At 45.7% G+C, this 22,827-nt stretch overlaps 2 protein-coding genes across 2 annotated transcripts; one reads left to right on the top strand and one right to left on the bottom strand.

Moving 5' to 3' along the window:
• Positions 1-7,719: 7,719 nt before the first annotated feature.
• Positions 7,720-8,136, top strand: LOC119817922 (28S ribosomal protein S21, mitochondrial). The gene has a single exon (XM_038335385.1). It carries the CDS (start codon positions 7,779-7,781, stop codon positions 8,040-8,042), a length of 264 nt encoding a protein of 87 aa, XP_038191313.1. The 5' UTR covers positions 7,720-7,778; the 3' UTR covers positions 8,043-8,136.
• Positions 8,137-14,153: 6,017 nt separating this feature from the next.
• Positions 14,154-21,063, bottom strand: Med18 (mediator complex subunit 18). Its single transcript, XM_038333752.1, has 3 exons — positions 20,919-21,063; positions 19,850-19,993; positions 14,154-15,319 (listed from the first exon to the last, which is right to left on the bottom strand). The coding sequence occupies exons 2-3, from the start codon at positions 19,920-19,922 to the stop codon at positions 14,766-14,768; spliced, it is 627 nt and encodes a 208-aa protein (XP_038189680.1). The 5' UTR covers positions 19,923-19,993; positions 20,919-21,063; the 3' UTR covers positions 14,154-14,765.
• Between the last annotated feature and the right edge of the window lie 1,764 nt (positions 21,064-22,827).

The raw sequence follows: 22,827 nt of genomic DNA, 5'->3' as shown, positions 1-22,827 counted from the left end.
GGGAAGGAGGGAGGGAGGGAGGGAGGGAGGGAGGGAGAGAGAGAGAGAGAAAGAAAGAAAGATCAACTGAAAAAGCAGGAGGTATAATACGAGTGTGACACAGAGCAAGTCCTAAGTGACACACAAGTGTCTACCCCTCAACCTCCAAAGAAGGAAAAGGTGGCAAGTGCCCCAGACAGCGAGAACAACAGAAGACAGAAGATTCTGTTCTCTCCATAAAGGGATGAGAGAGCAGCCATTGACTCCCACAGATGAGGAAAATGCGGGTGGGAAGATGAACCAGCCCCACAGGCGGTACAAGGGCCAGGGTGGGCCTGCAGGGCCCACACCGAGGCTTCTGTCCACTGCTGAGGCAGGCGCTCCTTGGTTTGCCCTCTCTTCCTAAGGGTCAGCTGAATGGAATGGGTATTAACACGCCTGCAATGCAGGAAGTGGAAACCCTGGCTTACCCAGTCTGCAGGCATGCTTGATTCATGATTGACTGCCACCTTTGGAATGATGACTATTTGGTGACAGAGTTTTGGAGCTAGTGTCTAAATGGATGTCAATTTATTTAATGTGATTCAAGAGCTGGGGACTGGGAACTACTATGGGTCAATCGTGATGCTAGGCACTGTCAGAGTTACAAACATGGGAAGACGAGTTCCCAAGTATTGGGTTAAAGAGAGTTCTTAATTACTGATTGACTCTGTGTGTGTTGGGAGCAGTGAGAACCCAGATCCTAAATTTCTTGTAATGCCCTGATCTGATTGCTTACAGCTACTCTGAGCACGAGACCTTCAGGAGTTCCTGATGGCAGGAGAGTGGTTTCTGGTGGGTTTGGCTGGGGCGTGGCTATCTCTATATAATCTACCCCTGAACACAATAAAGGGGGCATTCTTGGGGAATTCAAGGATGCCCCGTGTCATTGTCTCTGTCTGTATGTGTCTGTGTTTTTTAACCTCCTGCCCCTTGCCCGAAGCTCGGTAACTGGGTGCCAGCGCACCGAACACAGACACGGGGGCGCGGTGCGTGGCGTGTGTGTGTGTGTGTGTGTGTGTGTGTGTGTGTGCGCGCGCGTGTGCTCAAACACGCACACAGGGAACTCTAGCACACGCAAGGCATGCTACTGCTGAGTCAAATCCCCACCCTGACATTTTTTTCAAATGCCATAAATCTGACAGTTAGGAACTTTAGGTAACTGGTAATACCGTCATCTTTTTAGCACAAGCCCCATGCTCAACAGGGCATGAAGCACTTCAGAGAAAATCCAAGCTGGTGTGATAGCTTTCTCTGTTATCCTAGCAGGTATGACATTCGGGCAAGAGCTGTGCTTGAGCCCAAGAATTCAAGAGCAGCCTCAGCAACACAGTAAGAAACCTCTTAAGAGAGCCAGACATCTGGTGAGACGGTTTGGAGGGTAAAGGCGCTTGCATCAAAGCCAGATGACCTTTGGTTTCCCCAGAACCCAGGGAAAGGTGGGAAAAGAACGGATTCCACAAAGTTGTCCTATGACCGTTCCATTCATGACACAGGTGAGCCTAAACATACATCACACATACAATAATAATAATAATAATAGTATAATGATAATTAATAATAAACAAAATCAATTTTTTGAAACAGAGTTTCTCTCTGTAGCTCTGGCCATCCTGAAACTCACTCTGTAGACCAGACTGTCCTCGAACTCACAGAGATCTGCCTGTCTCTGCCTTCCGAGTACTGGGATTAAATATATGTATGTATGTATGTATGTATGTATGTATGTATGATGTTTCTGATGTATGCACACAAATATATACATATATATGTATATATACACATGTATGTGTGTGGTGGGGGCAATTCTGTATTCTGTCAATTATATTTTAAATAAATACTGATTGGTTGATAGCCAGGCAGGAAGTATAGGCGGGAAAACCAGACAGGAAGTAGAGGTGGGGTGATGAGAACAGGAGAATTCTAGGAAGGAGGAAGCCCATTCCCCGTAGTCCTACCCAGATCATGGAAGAAGCAAGATGTGACCTGCCCCGCTGAAAAAGGTACTAAACCATGTGGCTAACATATGCTAGAATAATGAGCTGGTATACATTATAAGAGCTAATACGCAGCCTGAGCTAATGGGCCAATCAGTTTATATCTTATGTAGACCTGTGTGTAATTTTCTTTGGGGCTTATCATCAGAAACATCATACACACATTATATATATATATATATATATATATATATATATATATATATATAGAGAGAGAGAGAGAGAGAGAGAGAGAGGGGGGGGGGGGGGGGGGGAGTGACAGCTATCCCGTGCTTTGTAAACACAAATGAAAAAACAAACAAACACACAGAAACAATACAAAACCAAAACAGCAGAGACTGCGAGATGACCTGGGCTAGAAGGCCGTCCTCCTGCCTCCATGACTACTCCCTGCTCAGAGGAAGCAGGTGTGCCACCTCTTCTGTTCTCATGAGGCACATGTGAAATCTCTGCAACTAAGGAAGTGCCCAGAACTGGCTCCGTGACAGATGGATCAGGAAGATCCATGTAGTGTTCAAACACGAATGTTTGCGTATAGTGTTCAAACATATAGATGTTTGCCTTTCCACCTCCATGTTGGTCCTGTGTCTCAACACACAAACGCAACAAAGGAAGCTAAGATTTACTGACTGTCACTTTGTGCTGCTCTGTCTCCACAATTCACTTAATGCTGTAAACACCGGAGTTCAGAAAAGTGGAACTCCTAGCTTAGCAACACTTTACTTATCAGTACAAAATCCTTAGTAAGGCACAATAATAGTGTCCACTAATTGAGTGCATAACATATGCCAGGCATCATGCAAGGCATTCCCCACTTAATTTATCCAATATTCATGACAACGCTGTGATATAATGACGAGAGAGAGAGAGAGAGAGAGAGAGAGAGAGAGAGAGAGAGAGGGAGGGAGAGAGAGAGAGAGAGAGAGAGAGAGAGAGAGAGAGAGAGACTTATGAGGCTAGACAGCTTCCAAGGTCACATGATTAGTAAGCGGCACCTGTTTGGGTCTGATTTCTCACTACAGATATGCAATGCCAAACTCACTTTTGCTTCAGACACGCTTCAAAATGTACTATAGGAGGCTGAGGCAGATGGTCCAACCTCCAACAAAGACTGAGGCAAGAGAAGTGCAAGTTCAAGGCTGGCTTGGACTATAGAAAGAGCTCAAGACAAGTTAGACAATGTAGTGAGATTCTGTCTCAAAATTAAAATAGGGGCTGGAGAGATGACTCAGCAGTTAAGAACACTTGTTTGAAGCCACCTTGGTCAACATAGTGAGTTCCAGGCCAGTCAAGTTTGCATAGGCCTGTCTCCAAAAAGAGAAAGAATAGGGGAGGGATTCTGTGGAAGAAATGGCTGCATTTCTCATGCATTTCATTCTACTGTCCCCTAACCTCCAAACCTCACCAAGACTTCAGTAAAGGATCGCTTTCAGGCATAAAGAAAGCTGGTGGATGGGGGGCAGTAGCTGCAGAAGAATGCAGATGCTAAATCGGGAGAAGACATCGGAAGAGGCCTGGCCAATTCAAGAACACTGAATCCTGGGGCAGAAATGGGAGGGAGCTAAGAAACAGTCCGCTATGTCCAGGAAATAATTAATCTGCTTCTGCAATCCCTGGGGGTGGAGGGTGAGGGCAGCTGTGATGAGGATGAGCTGAAGGTGAACTCCTTTCCCCACACAGCCCCTCTCAGCATTTATATAGAGGTTTATTCTCCTGAAAGAATCAGCAACACCAGGAAGGAGAGTCACCCAGTGCAGTTAGGGGCACCACGCTAAAAGGGGGGCAAATGAGTGGAGAAGATGAAGCTTGGTGGGAAGCCGCTTGTGCTAATGCATAGAGCTCCCCAACACACAGATTCTCATGGTCAGTGGCATAGAGGTCCCCAACAGACGGCTTCTCATGGTCCATGACTTTCTGGTCATTAACTACTGGACAATCAACGTCATAGTCAATGACTCTGCACTGAGCCTCTAATCAGCCTTTTATCGATAAGCAGAAAGTCAAAGATGATCAGATACAAAGTTTTCCTCTATCAGAAGAGCCAGAGAGCAAACAACAAAACGAACGTGGAAGGAAACGAGATAATGCAAATAAAAAGAAAACTTTAGATCCATTTACTATTATTTTTTAAAATTGCGCAGACAACAGAGGGGTTGGATGCCCCTGGAGTTGGAGTTCCAGGCTTGGCTGCTAGTATCAAGTTTGGGTCCTCTGCAAGAGCAGTTTGTGCTCTTAACCTCTGAGCTATCCCTCCAGGACCAAAATAAAACTTTTAAAACTATCAAGAGAGTAGCATAGCGTCACCATGTTGTAATCTGTAATCCCAGTTCTTGAGAGACTGAGTCAGGAGAATCATACTTTTATGGTTAACACGCACAAAGCCCTGTCCCCTCCCCTTTTCCGCCCTGCCTCCTTTTTCCCCCAAAAAAGGCTGCAGGCATAACTCAGTGGCACCTCACTCGCCTCTCGGGCACAAGGCCCTGTGCTGGAGCCTCAGTGATGAGGGAAGAAGGGAGTCTGGGGAAGACATGGCCTACTAAAACTAGAGATCTAACAGATAAATTTTTTAAATTATGGGGGATTGAAGGTGATTTAAAGGGTAAGAGCGCTTGCTACACAGGTGTGAGGTCCTGAGTTCAGATCTCCAGCATCCAGGTAAGAGAGGAGCACAGCCACATGCCTGTCACCCCGGTGATGTGGGAGGCAGAGACAGGAGGTTCCTGGGGGCTTGTTGACAACCAGGGGAAGATTGGTGAGCTCCAGGTTCAGCCAGAGACCTTGTCTCAAGGTAATAAGGTGGAAAGTGACCTGGCAGGCCACCACGGTCCTCCTTTAACTTCTGAGGCCTGCACAAACTAGTACACCTGCACTCACACTCGTATATAGCACAGATGTGCACACGGGCACACATGTGCACCCAAGCATGCGTGTAAGCATGTGTGCGCGTGCATGTGAGCGTGCGTGCACACACACAATTTTAGAACGTCGGAAAGTCAACAGGAGAGACACAAAAGGAATCCTTGCACGCCTTTAATCCCAGCACTCGGGAGGTGGAAGCAGGAGGATGGATCTCTGTGAGTTCAATGCCAGCCTGATCGACAGTGTGAGTTTCAGGACAGCCAGAGCTGTATGGAAAACCCCTGTCTTGGGAATAAAAAGAGGGAAAAAAAACCAGAAAGGACTGTTCTAGAGGGATCATGGGTACCAAACACAGGTCACCTGCCCAGAGGGGAGGACTATTCTTTTTTTTTGGCACTAGCTCTTGTAGACAGGCTGGCCGAACTCACAGAGATCTGCCTGCCTCTGCCTCCTAAGTGCTGGGATTGGGAGCGCCGGTACCAGAAGCGGAGGTCACCTGCCCCAAGGGGAGGACTATTCTAGGGAGAGCACGGGTACCACGCTTAGCGGTTACTTGGAGGGGTGGGGACAGATGGAGTTGAGATACACACACACACACACACACACACACACACACACTCACGAAAGCTGCCCCCATTAAGGACTCGCTACAGTGGACACGTTGGAGACGCCTGGGATCCTAACTACTTAGGAGGTTAATGGAGAAGGATCATGTGAACCCAGGAGCTCAAGACCCTGCTTGTTCGTTTGCTTGTTTTTTTGTGTGTTTTTAAAAGGAACAAAAGAACCTTCACCACCCTACACTGACTATCCTTAGTCCAGTAAATCGAAACGTCTCTGAAATCCAAACCTTTTATTTTTCTAATTATAGAACACTCTCGAAAACCATTTCATTTCATTTATTTGTAGGAGGAGGGCACGCATGCCACAGTGTGAGTGTGGCGTTCAGAGGCCACGCTGCCGGGGTCAGTTTTCTTCTTCCGCCCTGTGGGCTCCAGGAACTGAATTTAGGCGGTCGGTTTTGGCAGGCAAGTGCCCTCACCTGCTGAGCCTTCTGCGTGCTGTGTTTCACACATCTGTGTGTGTGTGAAAAATAATGAATTATTTATTTGTTTTGTGTAGGGGTGGACATATATATATGTGCTATAGCATGGGTGTGGGATCAGAGGACAGCTTGATGGAGCTGGTTCTCTTTTTCCCACAGGTGGGTCCTGGGGATCAAACTTAGGTATTTAGCTTAGAGGAAAGCAACTTGACCCACTGAACAACTTCACAAGCTAAATCTTGGTGGTAGTGGTTATTTGTTTCCTTGGGGTTTTGTTGTTGTTTGGGTTTTTTTAATTATTATTTTATCTTAAAATTTTTATTGTATGTATGTATATGAGTGTTTTACCTGCATGCACGTTGGGTGTGCCATGTACATGCCTGGTGCCCGCAAAGATCAGAAGACAGTGTCAGATTCCTTGGACCTGGAGTTACAGCCGGCTGTGAGCTTCCATGTGTCTGTGGGGGAATTGGACCTGGGTCCTCTGGAAGAGCAGTAGTGCCTCTGACTATTAAGCCTTGTCTCCAGCCCTGTTGTTTTGCTTCTGAGATAAGATCTTAGCCCAGGTTCTCTTTGATCTTGCAACTCTCCTGCCTTTGACTCCTGAGTGCTGGAATTAAAGGCATGTGCCACCAATGCCCTGCTTAAATTTATTTTTTTAACCGCCCCTCCCCCATACTTTTTGAGACAGTATTTCTCATATATATATATATAGTTTTTATTTTATGTTCATTGATGTTTTTCCTGCGTGTGTGTCTGTGGGAGGGTGTCGGGTTCCCCTGGAACTGGAGTTACAGCCAAGTGTGAGCTGCCGTGTGGGTGCTGGGCATTGCACCTGGGTTCTCTGGAAGAGCAGCCAATGCTCTTAACCATGCCGGGCTATCTCTCCAGCTCCTGAGAAAGGGTCTCACGTACCCCAGACAGGACTCTAACTTGATGTGTAGCCTAGGAGGGTGACCTTGAACTTATGATCTCCTGTCTTTTACCCCTCAAGTGTTAAGGCTACAGGTGTGCACCGCCACACTTAGTTTATGTAGCTCTCAATCAAACCCAGGACTTCACGTATGCCAGAACTTCATGTATGCCAGGGAAGCACTCTACCAACTGAGCTATGTGTCCAGACCCGAAATGACTTTATTTTAATTCATGTGCATGGGTATATCCACATGTGCATACATGTCTGTGAGGGCCAGAGGCCTACTCAATATACTTCCTCAATCAGGCTCCACCATATCATAATTTTAATTTTAATAAATTAAGGGCTTTATAACATAAACTGATATTAAAACGAATGGGTTTGATTTCTCCCTTCTCTTCCAATAATCCAAAACAGTATCCGAGGAAGCTACTTATTTTGACACTTATCCTAATATGTTTGTTTATTTGTCCCTTAAATGAGTTCCATCATTTCACACTCACACTACCTAGGAAAAACACAGAAACAAGTACAGTCAACTTGACAAAAGGCCAGCTCAGTGACTCATATCCTGTCCTCTTCTAAAGTTCAGCCCTGGTTCTCCATGGGCATTATCACTGTTAGGAACCCATCACTGCAGAGAGCATCCTGGGCTAACTCCTCCCCCATGTGAAAGGAGAGCCAATTACCTCTGAAGTGCATGGAAACACTCGCCTTCTTGGCACTCATGCGCTGGCTGTGCCGCACAGACTCCACAGCCAGAAAGAGAGTGGAAAATTCCACATATCCTTACTTTACAATTTCATTTGTTTTTGTTTTATGAGACATATTTTCTCTGTGTAGCCCAGGCTGGTCTCAAATTCAGAGATCTGAGAGTCCTGGAGTCCGAGTGCTACGGCCGCAGCCTGTAGGCCCTGAAGAATGAAGATTTGAAAGCAAGGCCATGGCTAAACACCTGAAGTTCATTGCCAGGACTGTGATGGTTCAGGAGGGGAACGTGGAAGGTGCATACAGAACCCTGAACAGAATCCTCACTACCGATGGGCTGACTGAAGTCATAAAGCGGCGGCGTTTCTATGAGAAGCCCTGCCGCCGCCGCCAGCGGGAGAGCTATGAAACATGCCGGAGGATCTACAACATGGAAATGGCTCGAAAGATTAACTTCTTGATGAGGAAGAACCGGGCAGATCCGTGGCTGGGCTGCTAAGGCCTCGTTAGTTCTGTGTCTGGCTGTTCTTCCACAACCCAATCTCTGTTACCTTGCTCTACAATAAACTCGATCACGCGTGAACAAAAAAAAAAAAAAAAAAAAAAAATTCAGAGATCTGTCTGCCTCTGCCTCCTGAATGCTGAGATCAAAGGGGTTCACCACTATGCCTGGGTAGTTTTAATTACTTTTTTTAAACTTTTATTTTATGTGTATTGGTGTTCTGTCTGCATGTATGACTCTGCAGTATGTGCATGTAGTGCCTACCGAGGCCAGAAAGGGGCATTGAATTCCCTAGGACTGGAGGTAAAGTCATCTATGGGCCCTTGAGTGAGTGCTAGGAATTGAACCTGGGTCCTCTGAAAGAGCAGCTAGTGTTTTTACGTGGGGAGTCATATCTCCAGCATGATACTTAGGAGTTTAAGGCCAGCCTTGGCTACACAGCAAGTTCAAGGCTAAACTGGACTGTGTGAGACCCTGTCTTAAACAAACAAACAAACAGCAAAACTCTTTATTTTGTCTTGAGCTGAAAAACAAATCCAAGGCCTTGAACATGCTCAGCAAGAGCTCTACCGCTTGGGAGTGCCCTTATACTTTGGGTGCTGAGACAGGTGTATTCTCATGAGTTCAAGACCAGCCTGGGCTACAGAGTTCTTGATACCTTGCCTCAACAAACAGAATAAAACTCTCTCTCTGATGTGTTAGGTGTGTTTGTGTGTATGTGCATGTGTACGTGTGCACATGTGTGTGTTATTACCTATGATTGAAATAAATGGTAGAAATGAGCGAAGTCAGACAGTGTGTACGACCTTGAGTCGCTGAGATCTACCAGTCTGTCTTCCAAGTGCTGAGGCTGAAGATGTGTACTATTAGGACAAGCGGGTATACACAGAGAAAACCTGTCTTGAAAAACCATACACATGCAAAAAAAAAAATATTTTATTCATTTGCTTAGTAACTGTCCAGGGCCACTCTTGAACATGCTTGGGATGCAGCAGAGCAAAACTCCTGCCCTCATGAACCTCACATTTTTTTAGAGGAAGATGCGCATCCCCATAAGTGAGTACCTGCTACCACAAACAGTTATTATTCATGAAGGAGAGGGGAGAAAAAAGAAGGATTTTGCTATATAACCTCCTTGAATTCTCATATGTATGTAATTGGAGGCTCCCAAGTGCTGGGGTTACAGGTGTGTGGCCTTTGAAAGCTAAGTCTATTTTGAAGGAGAAAGCAAAGTGGGGGAGCCGGCCCTACTGGTAGAACTGGATCTACCCCAAAGCCAATAAAAACACCGCTCTGCCAGCTGCTGGCAAGTAACAAAGAAAAGACCAACCGAACAGAGTGGGGAGCTTAGCAAGGTCTGCATGTGAAGAGTTAATATGTGGTAAAGGTGACCACAAGCCACCAAGCCCTGGCGAGATTGTCTCAGGCTGTGACAGAAACTAACTCTCTATAGGAAACCATACGAATACAGACTTCAAAAGGCTTAAAGGCTGAACCGTGAAAGCTAAAGCCATAAAGTTAGTATAAGAAAACGTAGGGTGGACGCTAAAATGGCTCAGTGGGCAACGGTACCACAAACCTGGCCCCATACAGGGGAAGGAAAGAATAGGTTCCTGCAGGTTGCCCTTGGACTCCCACACTCAAGCCGTGACATGCATATGAGAATGTGCTCGCAGGCACACACACGCGCACACACGCGCACACACACAGAAATAAATGTAACTTAAGAAAACGAGGCTGGGCATGGTGGTGCATGCCTTTAATCCCAGCACTCCAGAGGTAGAAGTGGATCTCTGGTGAGCTCAAGGCCAGTCTTACTACCTGGGAAGCATTAAGCCCAGACTGGGTTCCATGAGCCCCTTCCTCAGAATAAAAACAGCAGCAAACAAAAATCACTCCAACTTTGTGGTTACAAGTGAGAGAGAATGAAAGTATAATTTAAGGCCTGATATAGTGTTCGTGTCTGTGATCACGGCACTCTGGGCCAGATGTAGTGTTCACATCTGTGATCACGGCACCTTAGGGGCTAAAGAGGAAGGACTGCCTCAAGTTCAAGGCCAACCTGAACCGAGAAGGAAGAGTCTAGAAACAGCAGAGAGGCTGACCAATATGGAGCAGTGCCTGAATCATCGCGCTAACACACTGTAACAGCACGTGCTAACTTGCTTCCTGTTGCTGTGCTAAACACCATGACCAAAGACAGCTTGGTGAGTGAAAGGCTTATTTCATCTCACAACCCCCAGGTTCCAGCCATTCACTGAGGACGTCGGGGCAGGAACTTAGAGGCAGAAACAAAAGCAAAGATCATGGAGGGATGCCTCTTCTCTCTCTCCTTTATTTTATTTATTTATCATCTACTTATTATTTGTTTATCAAGACAGGGTTTCTCTGTGCAGCCCTGGCCATCCTGGAACTCTCTCTGTAGACCAGGTTGGCTTTGCACTCAGGAGATTTAATCCCGGCCTCCCGAGTGCTGGGATTAAAGCCATGGGCCACTATGCCTGGATGAGGAACACTTCCTATGTGTTCCAGATGGGCCTCAAATTTGCAGTCCAGCCTCCTGCTTCAGATGGAATTATGGAATTAGAGATGTGCACACCAATCTGGTTACGAGTCTCTCTTTTACATTCTGTCTTTATTGCATGCGTCTGTATGCTAGGGCATATATGTGGAGGTCAGAGGACAACTTGTGGGAATCGAGGCTCTCTCTACACTGTGTGAGTCCCAGTCATCAAACTCAGGTTCTCAGGCTTAGCAGCAGGTATCTATCTACTGACTGAGCTGTCTTCCCTTCCCGGCTCACTCCCCTCACTCTTCCTCCTCTGCTTCTTCATCCCTTCCCTGTCCTTCCTTTTCTTTCCTTGGGACAAGATCTTGCAAAATATACACACTATATATGAATATACACTACATTATAATGCTATTATTTAATAACATCACAATATTATTAAATGTTTACACTGTATTTATTATTATTATCTTTCTTTTATTAGGCAGAATCTCTCTACATAGCCCTTGCTATCCTGGAACTCAACTCTGTAGACCAGGTTGACCTCAACTCACAGAAATTTGCTTGCTTTTGTCTCTTGAATGCTAGGATTAAAGACATGCACCTCTTGAATGTTGGGATCAAAGACATATACCACTACCCCCAACTGGGTCTTGCTATATTGTCCAAACTGGATCTTAAATTCCTGAGCTCAAATGATCCTCATACTTCAGCTGGGACAAATGAGGGCAAACTGTGCCTGGCTTGACAGTTTGTACAAGTTTTTGAACTGGTGATGGAACCTAGGGTCTAGCGCATGCTAGCCAAGCAGTCTACCATTGAGCTATACCCTAGGGTCTTGTGCATGCCAGCCAAGCAGTCTACCATTGAGCTATACCCACCCTTGTATAATACTTTGAAAGACAAAGTAAGATCCAAAGTGAGTTATAGCCAGGCATGGTGGCACACGCATTTTTTTCGTTGTTTTGAATTCTGGGATTTTGAGACAGGGCTTCTCTGTGTAGCCCCTGGTTATCCTAGAACCCACTCTGCAGATCAGGCTGGTCTTGAAGTCAGAGATCCTCCTGCCTCTGCCTCCTGAGTGCCGGGATTAAAAGACATGTGCCACCATGCATGGCTAGGGAAAAAAACCAAAAGTTGCAAAAACACTTCCAACCACAGTATAAGGGCAGTGGCTTGCAACCGCCGCTGCTACACCTGCAGGATTTTCTGAGATTTTACTCAAAAAGCCTATCTTTGCTCTTTTCCACCTAAGTCTTGATGGGAAACCCTAAACCAGCCGAAACCCTAAAGTTTGACTCCACATGGCAGTTAACGACCATATGTAACTGACACTCTCTTCTGCCTTTATGGGCATCATACACATGTGGCACACACATATACATAGGCAAAATACCCATACACATGCAATAAAATCAATCCTTTAAGATATATACTATAAAGTAAAAAGTAAGTAAAGATATATGCCAAAATAGAAATAATAGTTTTCTTTAGTTACTGCTTTTCATTGCTTTCTGTTTTTTGGGTTTTTTTGTTTGTTTTGTTTTTTGTTTTGTTTTTTTGAGACAGAGTTTCTCTGTGTAACAGCCTTAGCTATCCTGGAACTAGCTCTTGCAGTCTAGGCTGGCCTTGAGCTCACAGAGATCTGCCTGCCTCTACTCCCGAGTGCGTGCGCCACCACTGCCTGAGTGTTTAATTTTTAAAGTTCTTCCGTTTGCTGGAAATCGGGGTGTACTTGTCATGGTATGTGGGCAGGGGTCAGAGGGTAACCTGCAAGATTTTTACCTCCTCCTTCCACCTTGCCTATCATGGAGGCTGAACTCAGGTTGTCAGGCTTGGTGGCAGGTGCCTTTATCTATCCAGTTCCCCGTATTTAACTGCTTTTGAGGTAGCTTTTACTATATTGTCCAGGAACTGCAGGTGTGCACCACTATGTCTGGTATCTTTTTAATACCAGTTCTATGCTTAACTACATTGTAGACCATAGTTAATTTACTTAGCTGATAAAATTAAGCCATTCATGGCAGACAGAAAACAAGTTTATTTACACACTGCAGTAAATGCTGCAGGCATAGCAGCAACAAAAGAACCATCTCTGGCATTTTACTGGTTTTTTATTAAATATTCCATCAACAAAAATGTACTTTGTGTGTGTGTGTGTTTGAGACAGGATGTTATTTTGCAACCCACATCGACCCTGAATTTGTGATCCTCCTGGCTCAGCCTTCCTAATGTTCTGATAACAGGATGGCTCAAATATAATACTTTCATGAAAGGTTAAAACATCTCTACATGCTGGGCAGTGGTGGCGCACGCCTGCCTTTAATCCCAGCACTCGGGAGACAGAGGCAGGTGGATCTCTGAGTTCGAGGCCAGCCTGGTCTACAGAGCTAGTTCCAGTACAGCTAGGGCTGTTACACTGAGAAACTCTGTCTCGAAGAAAGAAAAAAAAAAAATCTCTGCAAAGGATAATCGCAATGGACTGGGCTGTAGCTCAGTGGTAGAGTGCTTTAGTTTTGGTTTCTTTTTTTCCCCCCGAATTTAGTAATGAGTGTGCCAGAGATTTGCAGGGTAAGAAAATAGGAATCAAACTGAGGAGAATGCTCAGTGGTTAAAGCATTTCCCTACAAGCACAGAGACCTGAGTTCAAATCCAGGTACCAGCTAGCTGGAGGTGGCTGGCTTCTGTAACATCAGTGCTGGGGCGCTGAGAGGCAGATCCAAGACTCCCTGGCAGGCCGGTCTAGATGAACCTGAGCTCCAGGTTCAGTAAGAGAACTCGTCTGGGAAGGAAAAGTAGATAAAGGTCCTTGCTGGCAGGCCTAACAACCTGAATTCCCCACATGGTCAAAGTGGAGAACCAGCCTCTCGCAGCTGCCTCTGACAACCACATGTGCACATGTAAGCAGATGAGCCAACAGTGAGTTTCATTAGGGTTGTTTGTAGGATCCTGAGTAAGACAGTCTACAGAGCGAGTTCCAGGATGGTCAGGGCTACACAGAGAAACCCTGTCTCCAAAAACCAAAAACAAAGTAAAATTAAAAAAATAAGAAAAAGGACCAAAAGTTTTCCTGAGGGGGGAAAAAAAAACTATATGAATTCACATTTTGAGCTCATCAAATCTGGGACTATGAGCTCCACCCCCCACCTATTTAAGATTTACTTATGTGGATGGGTGTTTTGCCTGCATGTGTGTCTGTGTGCTATGTGTGTGCCTGATGCCTGCTCAGTTCAAACGTGGGCATCACATCCTCAAGAACTGGAGTTACAGCAAGTGGGTGTTGGGAATTGAGCCTGGGTCCTCTCTGCAAGAGCAGTTGGTGCTCTTTACAGCTAAACCATCTCTCCTGGCAGTGGCTACTTAACCATTTCTTACATTTCTTTAGGGTGTGGGTGTGCATGTGTGAAGAAGCAGCACTCACGCGTGACGGAGAGGACAGCAACTTGCAGGAGCCGGGCTTCTACCACGCGAGTCCTGGAGAAGCCTCTGGCCCTCCACAGGTGCCCACACACATCACACACGATAATAGTGATATATTGGTAAACAGCTAAGAAGCTAAGTAATAATAATAATAAAAAGTTAAGAATAAGGATCAGAAATTGTTTCTTTCCCATCTTTATTACTATACAATGCCAGCTGACAGTGCTGCTACAAACCTTATATATAAATGGCAAAACAAGACAAATAAACAAAACAAAAAATAAATAACAGAATAAGAAAATACTTTTATAAAAAACAAAACAACAAAGGGCAAAACAATGATTAGAGTTGTTTTTGACATTTTCTTCTGAAAAGCTAATTTAGTCCACTTCCCTCTCTTTGAGCGAAGGGAGGACTTGAACAAATCTCCATGTTATCCTGGGCCTTTAATCAGCAAAGACTGCCAAGGAGAAGACACAGTCGGGGTTAGTAAGGACAGCCTTTAACACAGGCACTTAGACGGACATGCAGGGGACCTGAGTTCCAGGCTAGCTAGTGATGTAGTCAAGTTCCAGGTGAGCCAGGGCTACAAGGTAAGACCCTGTCACCAAAATAACAACACAAAACAACAAAATTACCGAATAAAGGAAACAGTTCAAAGGAACGAAACCCTCACCACCCACTTTCTTGAAGGGAGTCCCCCTGACTGGCAGGAGTGAACTGGGGCACTTGGGAGATCTTCCTGCCTACCAGGTGAGGACAGACCTCAAAGATGGACAGACTTTTCTTAATCACATAAGCCTTTTGGGGTCTATTTTTTCCAGGTGAACCAGAGGTTTGAGCTGCTCGGCAAAATTCCTCATGTCGTCAGAGACCATGTCCTGTCCAGCTGGTGCGACGACACTCAATTCCACAAGATAGGAGAGTGACAGGGCCTCTGTGCTGTCTGTGTTCCCTGGGACCAGGATTCGGAAAATCTTGTACACCACAATTTTCATGATGCCCTTACGGAACAAGTGTCCTTTGGCGACAAACTCATGGTCCATGCGGAAGCCCATTTCCATCAGGAAGTCCGTGAGGTTCTCGGATGTGGCAATGTCCACGCAGTTGCGCACCAAGGCATGGCGGTTCTTGTCTCCCATTTCTGGCTGTCCCAGGTAACGCAGGTGCCAGGGTGCCCCCGCCCTGTCCATGGAGCGCCGGGCCCTTAGAACGAACGGGCTGGCCTGCTGGCCCTTCAGGAGGAATACCATCTCATGATCAAGGAAAGTCTCGGGCTCCATGTTGTCACACAAACCACGAAGGCGATGGATGAGACTTTCCAAACTGTGGTCTAAGACACTTCCTGAAGAGGAGAACAAACAATGAGCCCCGGCTTTCACTAAGGGCCGTGAAACTAGCAAAAGATAAACACACACACACACACACACACACACAAAATAGTTGTGCATACTGATTCCTGTGAACAATCCATGGGATTCTATGGTTCTCTCCCTCCACCGTGCAGGTCCCACAGATAGAACTCAGACTGTCAGGCTTTGGAGCAAGTGCCCTGTGGTGGTTGGAGTGAGAATTGCCCCCCCCCCCACGCTCTTATATTACAAAGTCTAGACCCTAGTCGATGGACAGGTTAGGGAAAGATTAGGAAGCATGTCCTTGTTGGAGGAGGATGTCACCAGGAGTGAGTTCTGGGGGTTCTGAGTTTTCAAAAGCCCATGCCAGACCCAGTGTCTCTCTCTTTCTGCCAGGAGATCAGGCTGTAGCTCTCAGCTACTGTTCCACCAGCTACCTGCTTGCTGCCATGCTCCCTCCCCGCCATGATGATCCTGAACCAAGCCTCCGAAACTGTGAGAGAGCCTGCAATAAACTCTTTCTTTTTTGGGGGTGGAGGCAGAGATTGTTTGAGACAGGGTTTCTCTGTTAAACACTCCAGGCTGTCCTGGAACTCACTCTGTAGACCAGGCTGGCCTCAAACTCACAGAGATCCACCTGCCTCTACCTCCCAAGTGCTGGGATTAAAGGCGTGCGTTACCACTGCCCAGCAAATGCTTTATGCTTTCTTTTATAAGCGTTGCCTCGGTCATGGTGCCAAGCAAAAGAACGGTAACTAAGACATACCCTTGTACACCAACCTGTCTCACTAACCACAGCCAGTTATCCTTCTTTATTATAGTTTTTCAAGACAAGGTTTCTCTGTATAGCCCTGGCTGTCCTGGAACTTGTTCTTGAACTCAGGGATTCCACCTGTGTCTATCTCTGGAGTATTAGGATTAAAGGCATATAAAGTTATGCCTGTCCTCTTGTTCTTAAATACAATTATATGAAAAGGAAAATTTGAATTTGTTCTATAAGTAGAAGAATTTCATTTGCTGGAAGTGAGTCATTGTAGCTGATCAATGGCAGAGCACGTGCTTGGTAAGCAAGGGCTTGTGTTTGATCACTGGCACCAAAAGGGAAGGGGGAGGATGTTGGGCTGGGGATGTAGCTTAGGAGCAGAGACACACACAAAGCCCTGGGTTCAATCCCTAGGACTATAAAAAAATAAGATTAGCACAGAACAGTATTTTTACTACCAGACATGACGACACTCAGGAAGTGGAGGCAGCAGACTTGCTCAGGACTCAGGGGCTGGAAGAATAGCCTAGTGGTTCAGAACTTGTACTGTTCTTGCAGAAAACCAGAGTTTGGTTCCCAGCACCCACATCAGGCAGATCACAGCTGTCTGTAACTCCAGGTCCAGGGGCTCCAATGGCCTCTTCCGGCCTCAGCATGGACATGATGCACATAAACCCAGGCGAACATACAAATAAATAAAAAATATTTGCAAGGCGATGGTGGCGCATGACTTTAACCCAAGCACATTAGAGGAGGCAGAGGCAGGTGGATCTCTGTGAGCTGGAGGCCAACCTGGTCTACATAAAGAGTTCTAGGACAGCCAGGACGACACAAAGAAACTCTCTCTTAAAAAACAAAGAAACAAACAAACAAATAAAAGACAACTGTGCAAGGCCAAAATCAAATGTTTACTCGATAGCATTTTAGAGGAGCCAATGTGATGGCTTAGTGAGAAGAGGTGCTTGCTGCCAAGCCTGATGATCCAAGTTCAATCCTCGGGACCCACATCATGAAGGGAAAGAACCAATTCACACATGTCCCCTGACCTCTACAGGTGCATTGTGGCATGCACGAGCCCCATCCTAACCAAATAAAATGTAACAGAAAAGTTTAATTAAAGACAGCCCAAATGACTCATCGGGTAAAGATATATTTTTTCTTTTAATATTTATTTATTTACTTATTATGCATACAATATTCTGTCTGTGTGTATGTCTGCAGGCCAGAAGAGGGTACCAGACCTTATTACAGATGGCTGTGAGCCACCATGTGGTTGCCGGAAATTGAACTCAGGACCTTTGGAAGAGCAGGAAATGCTCTTAACCTCTGAGCCATCTCTCCAGCCACTAAAGATACTTTCTGCCAAGCCTGAGGACTTGAGTTCAATTCCCTCTGACCCACACCGCAGTGGAGAAATGACTCTTACAAAATGTGCGACACCACCTGTGTAAATATGCATACATACACATATTCATACACACATAAATTTCAAAAAAAAATTTTAAAGCCTGAATCTGTCCACTAAATACATCATGTGATCTTCTAAGAATGATCTGCAGCATTCTCTTTGGGTCTTGTTTTACATTGGGCCTTTACCTGTTTTCTGGGCTTTAGAACACAGTCAATAAAAACAAAAAATAACATCGTAGGGGCCATTACAAGATTCAAGTAAAGTCGAGCACTCAGGAGGAAGAGGCAGGAGGATCTCTGTGAGTTCAAGGCCAGCCTGGTCTACTTAGGGATAGTTCCAGGCCAACCTGGGATATTAAGTAAGACCCTGTCTTTTTTTTTTTTAAAGATTTATTCATTTATTATATATACAATGTTCTGCTTGCATGTCAGAAGAGGGCACCAGATCTCATTATAGATGGTTGTGAGCCACCATGTGGTTGCTGGGAATTGAACTCAGGACCTCTGGGAGTGCAGTTAGAGCTCCTAACCTCTGAGCCACCTCTCCAGCCCCCAGACCCCTTCTTAAAAACCAAAATCAATCAAACAAACAATAAATCACCCCCCTAAAAGATTCAAGTAAGTAGATATAACACTTGAGATACTTGATACAGACCAGAAATTTAGAAAAACGGATTCACCAGGACCTGGTGGTGGTCCAGGTCTGCAGTTCTAGCCAATAAGTCCAAAGCAAAAACCAGCATGGTCAGGGCTTGCCTACGCTATATAGCAAATTAAGACTAGTCTGGGTAATTGAGATGTTCTCAACAGGTTTTTTTTTTTTTTTTTTTTTTTTTTTTTTTTTTTTTTTTTTTTTTTGAGACAGGGTTTCTCTGTAGCTTTGGAGCCTGTCCTGGAGCTAGCTCTCGTAAACCAGGGTGGCCTCGAACTCACAGAGATCTGCCTGCCTCTGCCTCCCAAGTGCTGGAATTAAAGGCGTGTGCCAACCACCACCAGCTCTCAACAGTTTTAAAAAGGGCTATGATATAACTCAGTGGCAGATCACTTGCCTTGGATGTTTAAAGTCCTAGGTTCAATATCAGTACTCAAAACAAAACCCTAAAGCCGGGCGGTGGTGGCGCACACCTTTAATCCCAGCACTCGGGAGGCAGAGGCAGGCGGATCTCTGAGTTCGAGGCCAGCCTGGTCTACAAGAGCTAGTTCCAGGACAGGCTCTAAAGCTGCAGAGAAACCCTGTCTCGAAAAACCAAAAAAAAAAAAAAAAAAAACAAAAACAAAACCCTAAGCCCCCAAAAAACCTATTTAAAGGCAAGGTCTCACCCAAGATGCTTTAATGCCCTAGAACTTACTATGTAGCTCAGGTTAGCCCTGAACTCAGCAATTCTCATGTCTCAACCTCCTAATTGCTGGTATTACAGACATGAACTATCACAAACAGTTTCTCTCTCTCTCACACACACACACACACACACACATATTTTGGAAACAGGGTCTCTCTTTGTAGCCCTGGCTGTCCTGGAGCTCACTATGAAGACAAAACTGGCCTCAGTATCATGAGAAGCACCTGCTTCTGCCTCCAGAGTGCTGGAATTAAAGGTGTGACCACACCTGGCAGTTTATCATAATTTCAAAAAAATGTAAATTCTGTCATAGGGGGGCTGAAGAGATGGCTCAGTGGTTAAGAGCACTGGCTGCTCTTCCAAAGGTCCTGAGTTCGATTCCCAGCAACCACATGATGGCTCACAACCATCTGTAATGAGATATGGCACCCTTCTTTGGTGTGCGGGCATACATGGAAGCAGCATGTTGTATACATAATAAAAAAAATTCTGTCATAGGACATAATTCTGTCAAGGCCATAATGCCAAGTGAAGGAAGCCAGTCACAAAACCAGTTATTTCACTTCTAGGGTGCATCAGGCAGCCAATATAGGAAACAGAGTGGGAAGAAGAGCGGGAAGGGCTAGGGAGGAAAAGAGGGAAAATAACTAACGGCTATTGAGTTTTAATTTTTCAAGATGAAAGAAAATAAATGAATCGGAGTTGTGGTGGCCCATGTCTTTAATCCCAGTACCAGGAGGCAAGAGACGGGAATCTCGGTCTACAGATGGAGTTCCAGGACAGCCAGCGCTACACAGTGAAACCTTGTATTGAAAACAAAAACAAGCAAGTGTTGTGTTGCACATCTGTAAACGGGCAGGCACCTGAGGCCAGACTGGTCTACTTGGTGAATTCCTGGCCACTGGGTCATTAGTTACTTACCAGGGCAATAGAAATTGTGTAGCTGTCTTTGTTAACTTTACCCTTGACTTCCTCTGACCAAAGCAATGCAGGCTCCCTGGCTCACTTACCCTGCAGGAGGTATTCCATCATGTTAATGGTGCCCCCAGTGACTGGCATCATAGTGACTGGAGGAGCCTCCATGATGTCTCTGATTTGGCTCGAGACGACAGAACTGGAAACAGATCTTCCGATCAGCTAAGCACGGGACACACCTGGAAGAGTCACATTGGTCCAAACACTGGAGTGGTTGGTAGTGTGGCCTAACAGAGTTGCTGTCCCACCTGCCTTGCAATCAAGACTCGTTCATTCAGAACTTTGAACATCTATTTGTTTTGGCTTTTCTTTTTTCCGAGACAAGGTTTCTCTGTGTAGCTTTGGAGACTGTTCTGGAACTCATTCTGTAGACTAAACTGGCCTCAAACTCACAGAGATCCTCCTGCCTCTGCCTCCCAAGAGCTGAGATTAAAGGCATGTGCCACCACCGCCAGTGAACATCTGTTTACACAACCAATTCCAAGAACGGAACAGAGGACACAGAAACAGAGAGTTCTGGCTATCGAGATGCGGCATAACCATTTAGTCTCAAGTTCTGAACCCTCTAAAAGGTTCCACTGTAAACTTGAGGCAGCTGTGTAACCTCTTGTTCGGGAATCCACTGTCTCTTTTTAAATAAGACCAGGGGAATTTAATCACTCAGCTCCCCTCCCCCAGCTACGTGGCTCAAAAGAAACAACTGGCATACAGCTAAATTCAAAAAAGGGTGAAGACACCTTGGGCTACACTGAGAGGCCCCGTTTCGAAACAAGTAAGAAATAAAAGGTGGCCGTGTTGGGGCACATCTGTAATCTCAATACTCGGGAGCTGAGTTAGGAAGACAAGTTCGAGGCCAGACTGGTCTACAAAGCAAGTTCCAGCCAGCTAGGGAATTAAAAAAAAAAAAAAAAATCCGAAAGCGACCTAGGGACCCCGTCTACCCATCATTCTAAGGCGGACGCCAAGGAGACGCAGGAACAGGCGCCGGGGTACACGTAGGGGTCCGACTAGAACGTCTTTTCAAACGAGTCAGGCGGGAATTGTTAAGTTCAAGTGACTGTACCGGTCCGCCCACGCGGAGATCCCGGGCACGTGTGCACTTACACTAGCAACACGGTTCCGTGCACGCTGCAGCTCTTCGCAAAGCTGGAAGTAAATCCACGCGTGCACACTCGCAAACCGTATTCCCAAAATACCCAAATCTCGCCGGCGAGGGCCCAGCCGAACCTCCGTACAGACTGTCTTCCACACTTCCGACAGGAAGCTGATGGGACAGGAAACCTCGCCACTGAAGCCGGAGAAGTACGGGTGCCGAGAGGGCAAGGACGGCGTCCGCCCTCTGGCACCGGCGGGCAAGAACGCCTGTGCAAAGTGCAGTACTGCGCTGGGATGGGGTCCTATTAAAGAGTGGTGCACTGGGAGGTAGCTGCAGGGCTTACGTCATAGGACAGCTCTAGGATTAGTTGGTTTTTTTTCCCCCCCAGGTCTTGGCTTCGACTACCTGAATGTTTTGATTGGATCTCTCGAAACTGATTGGATACTATATTTAAATTGTGAACTCAGCCACCGGGGGGAGCGAGGAGGGGAAGAGTCGCATTAAAAAAGAAGAGTATGTTTTAAAACGGAGACACTCTATGAGATACCTGAAGGTGACGAAGCGACGATGCGCTCCCCAGCTAAGCATAGCGTTGTGCCGTTATGGACCTCAGTAGTAACTCTTTTAACATTTTGTGTGTTTTCAAGAGTCTGGAGAAATAGCTCAGTCCTAGAGCCTTCCCTGGCATGTGCAAGGCTGTAAGATGAATACGGAACAACAGCAAACGTTAAATTTATTGTCTCTACCTCAACTTTAAACACAGGGGGGCAGGCATGTATGATTCTGAGATCCTCAGAAGGTAAGGATCTCTCCAGTAGAGCTGTTCAAGACTTAAACAACACTGCCAGACTTCTCAAAAATAAATAAAAGGGCTAAAGAGGTGGCTCAGCGGTTAAAAGCTCTTGCTGCTCACGCGGAATTCCCCAACACCCACTCAGTCATCTGAAATTCCTCCTCCAGCCGATCCTTTTCTGCCCTCCTCAGGCACTCCATCCATATGGTGCACACACATACATGCAGGCAAAACACTCATAATGCACAAATATAAACGAGCTAAATTAAATAAATAGGGGCTGGGAAGATGGCCAAGTGGTTGAGAGCACTTGCTGCTCTTGCAGAGGACCTGGGTTCAGTTCCCAACACTTACATTAAATGACTCACAACCCTCTAGTTCCAAAGGATCTGACAGCCTCATCTATGGGACCTGTACAGGATGTATATGGTGCACTAATTCATTCAGGCACACACATACACATTCAATAAATAAATGGAGATTTAAAGTTAACAACTATTTATCGAACTCTGTATATACGCCAAGCACATAGACAGAGTACCTGTGTCAGCTCAGATCCCAACCCTGCCAACTGTCATATAAAATTTGCTTGCTTTTCTGCCATCTTTGCTCTTTTTTTCTGCTCCCCCTCCCATAATCTTGAGTGTTTTGATCTCTAATAAATCTTTCATTCTACTCATAGAATGATCTAGTTTAGTTCAGGAATTCATCTGCACCAATCCTTTTAACACTCACTTGGAATTGCAAAATTTAAGGCAATATCAAGAAATGGAGTATTGGCCAGGTGGTGGTGGCGCACGCCTTTAATCCCAGCACTTGAGAAGCAGAGGCAAGTGGATCTCCAAGTTCAACACCAGACTGGTCTATAGAGTGAGTTCCAGGACAGCCAGAGCTACACAGAGAAATCCTGTCTTGAAAAAGAAAGAGAGATGGCTCAGAGGTTAAGAGCACTGGCTGCTCTTCCAAAGGTTCTGAGTTCAATTCCCAGCAACCACATGGTAACTCACAACCATTCGTAATGAGATTTGGTGCCCTCTTATGGTCTGCAGGCATACATGCAGGCTGAACACTGTATACATAATAAATAAATAAATAAATAAATAAATATTAAAAAAAAGAAAAAA

Source organism: Arvicola amphibius, chromosome 6, assembly GCF_903992535.2.
Source record: "Arvicola amphibius chromosome 6, mArvAmp1.2, whole genome shotgun sequence".
NCBI lineage: Eukaryota > Metazoa > Chordata > Mammalia > Rodentia > Cricetidae > Arvicola > Arvicola amphibius.
This window is presented reverse-complemented; position numbering and strand designations above follow the sequence as displayed.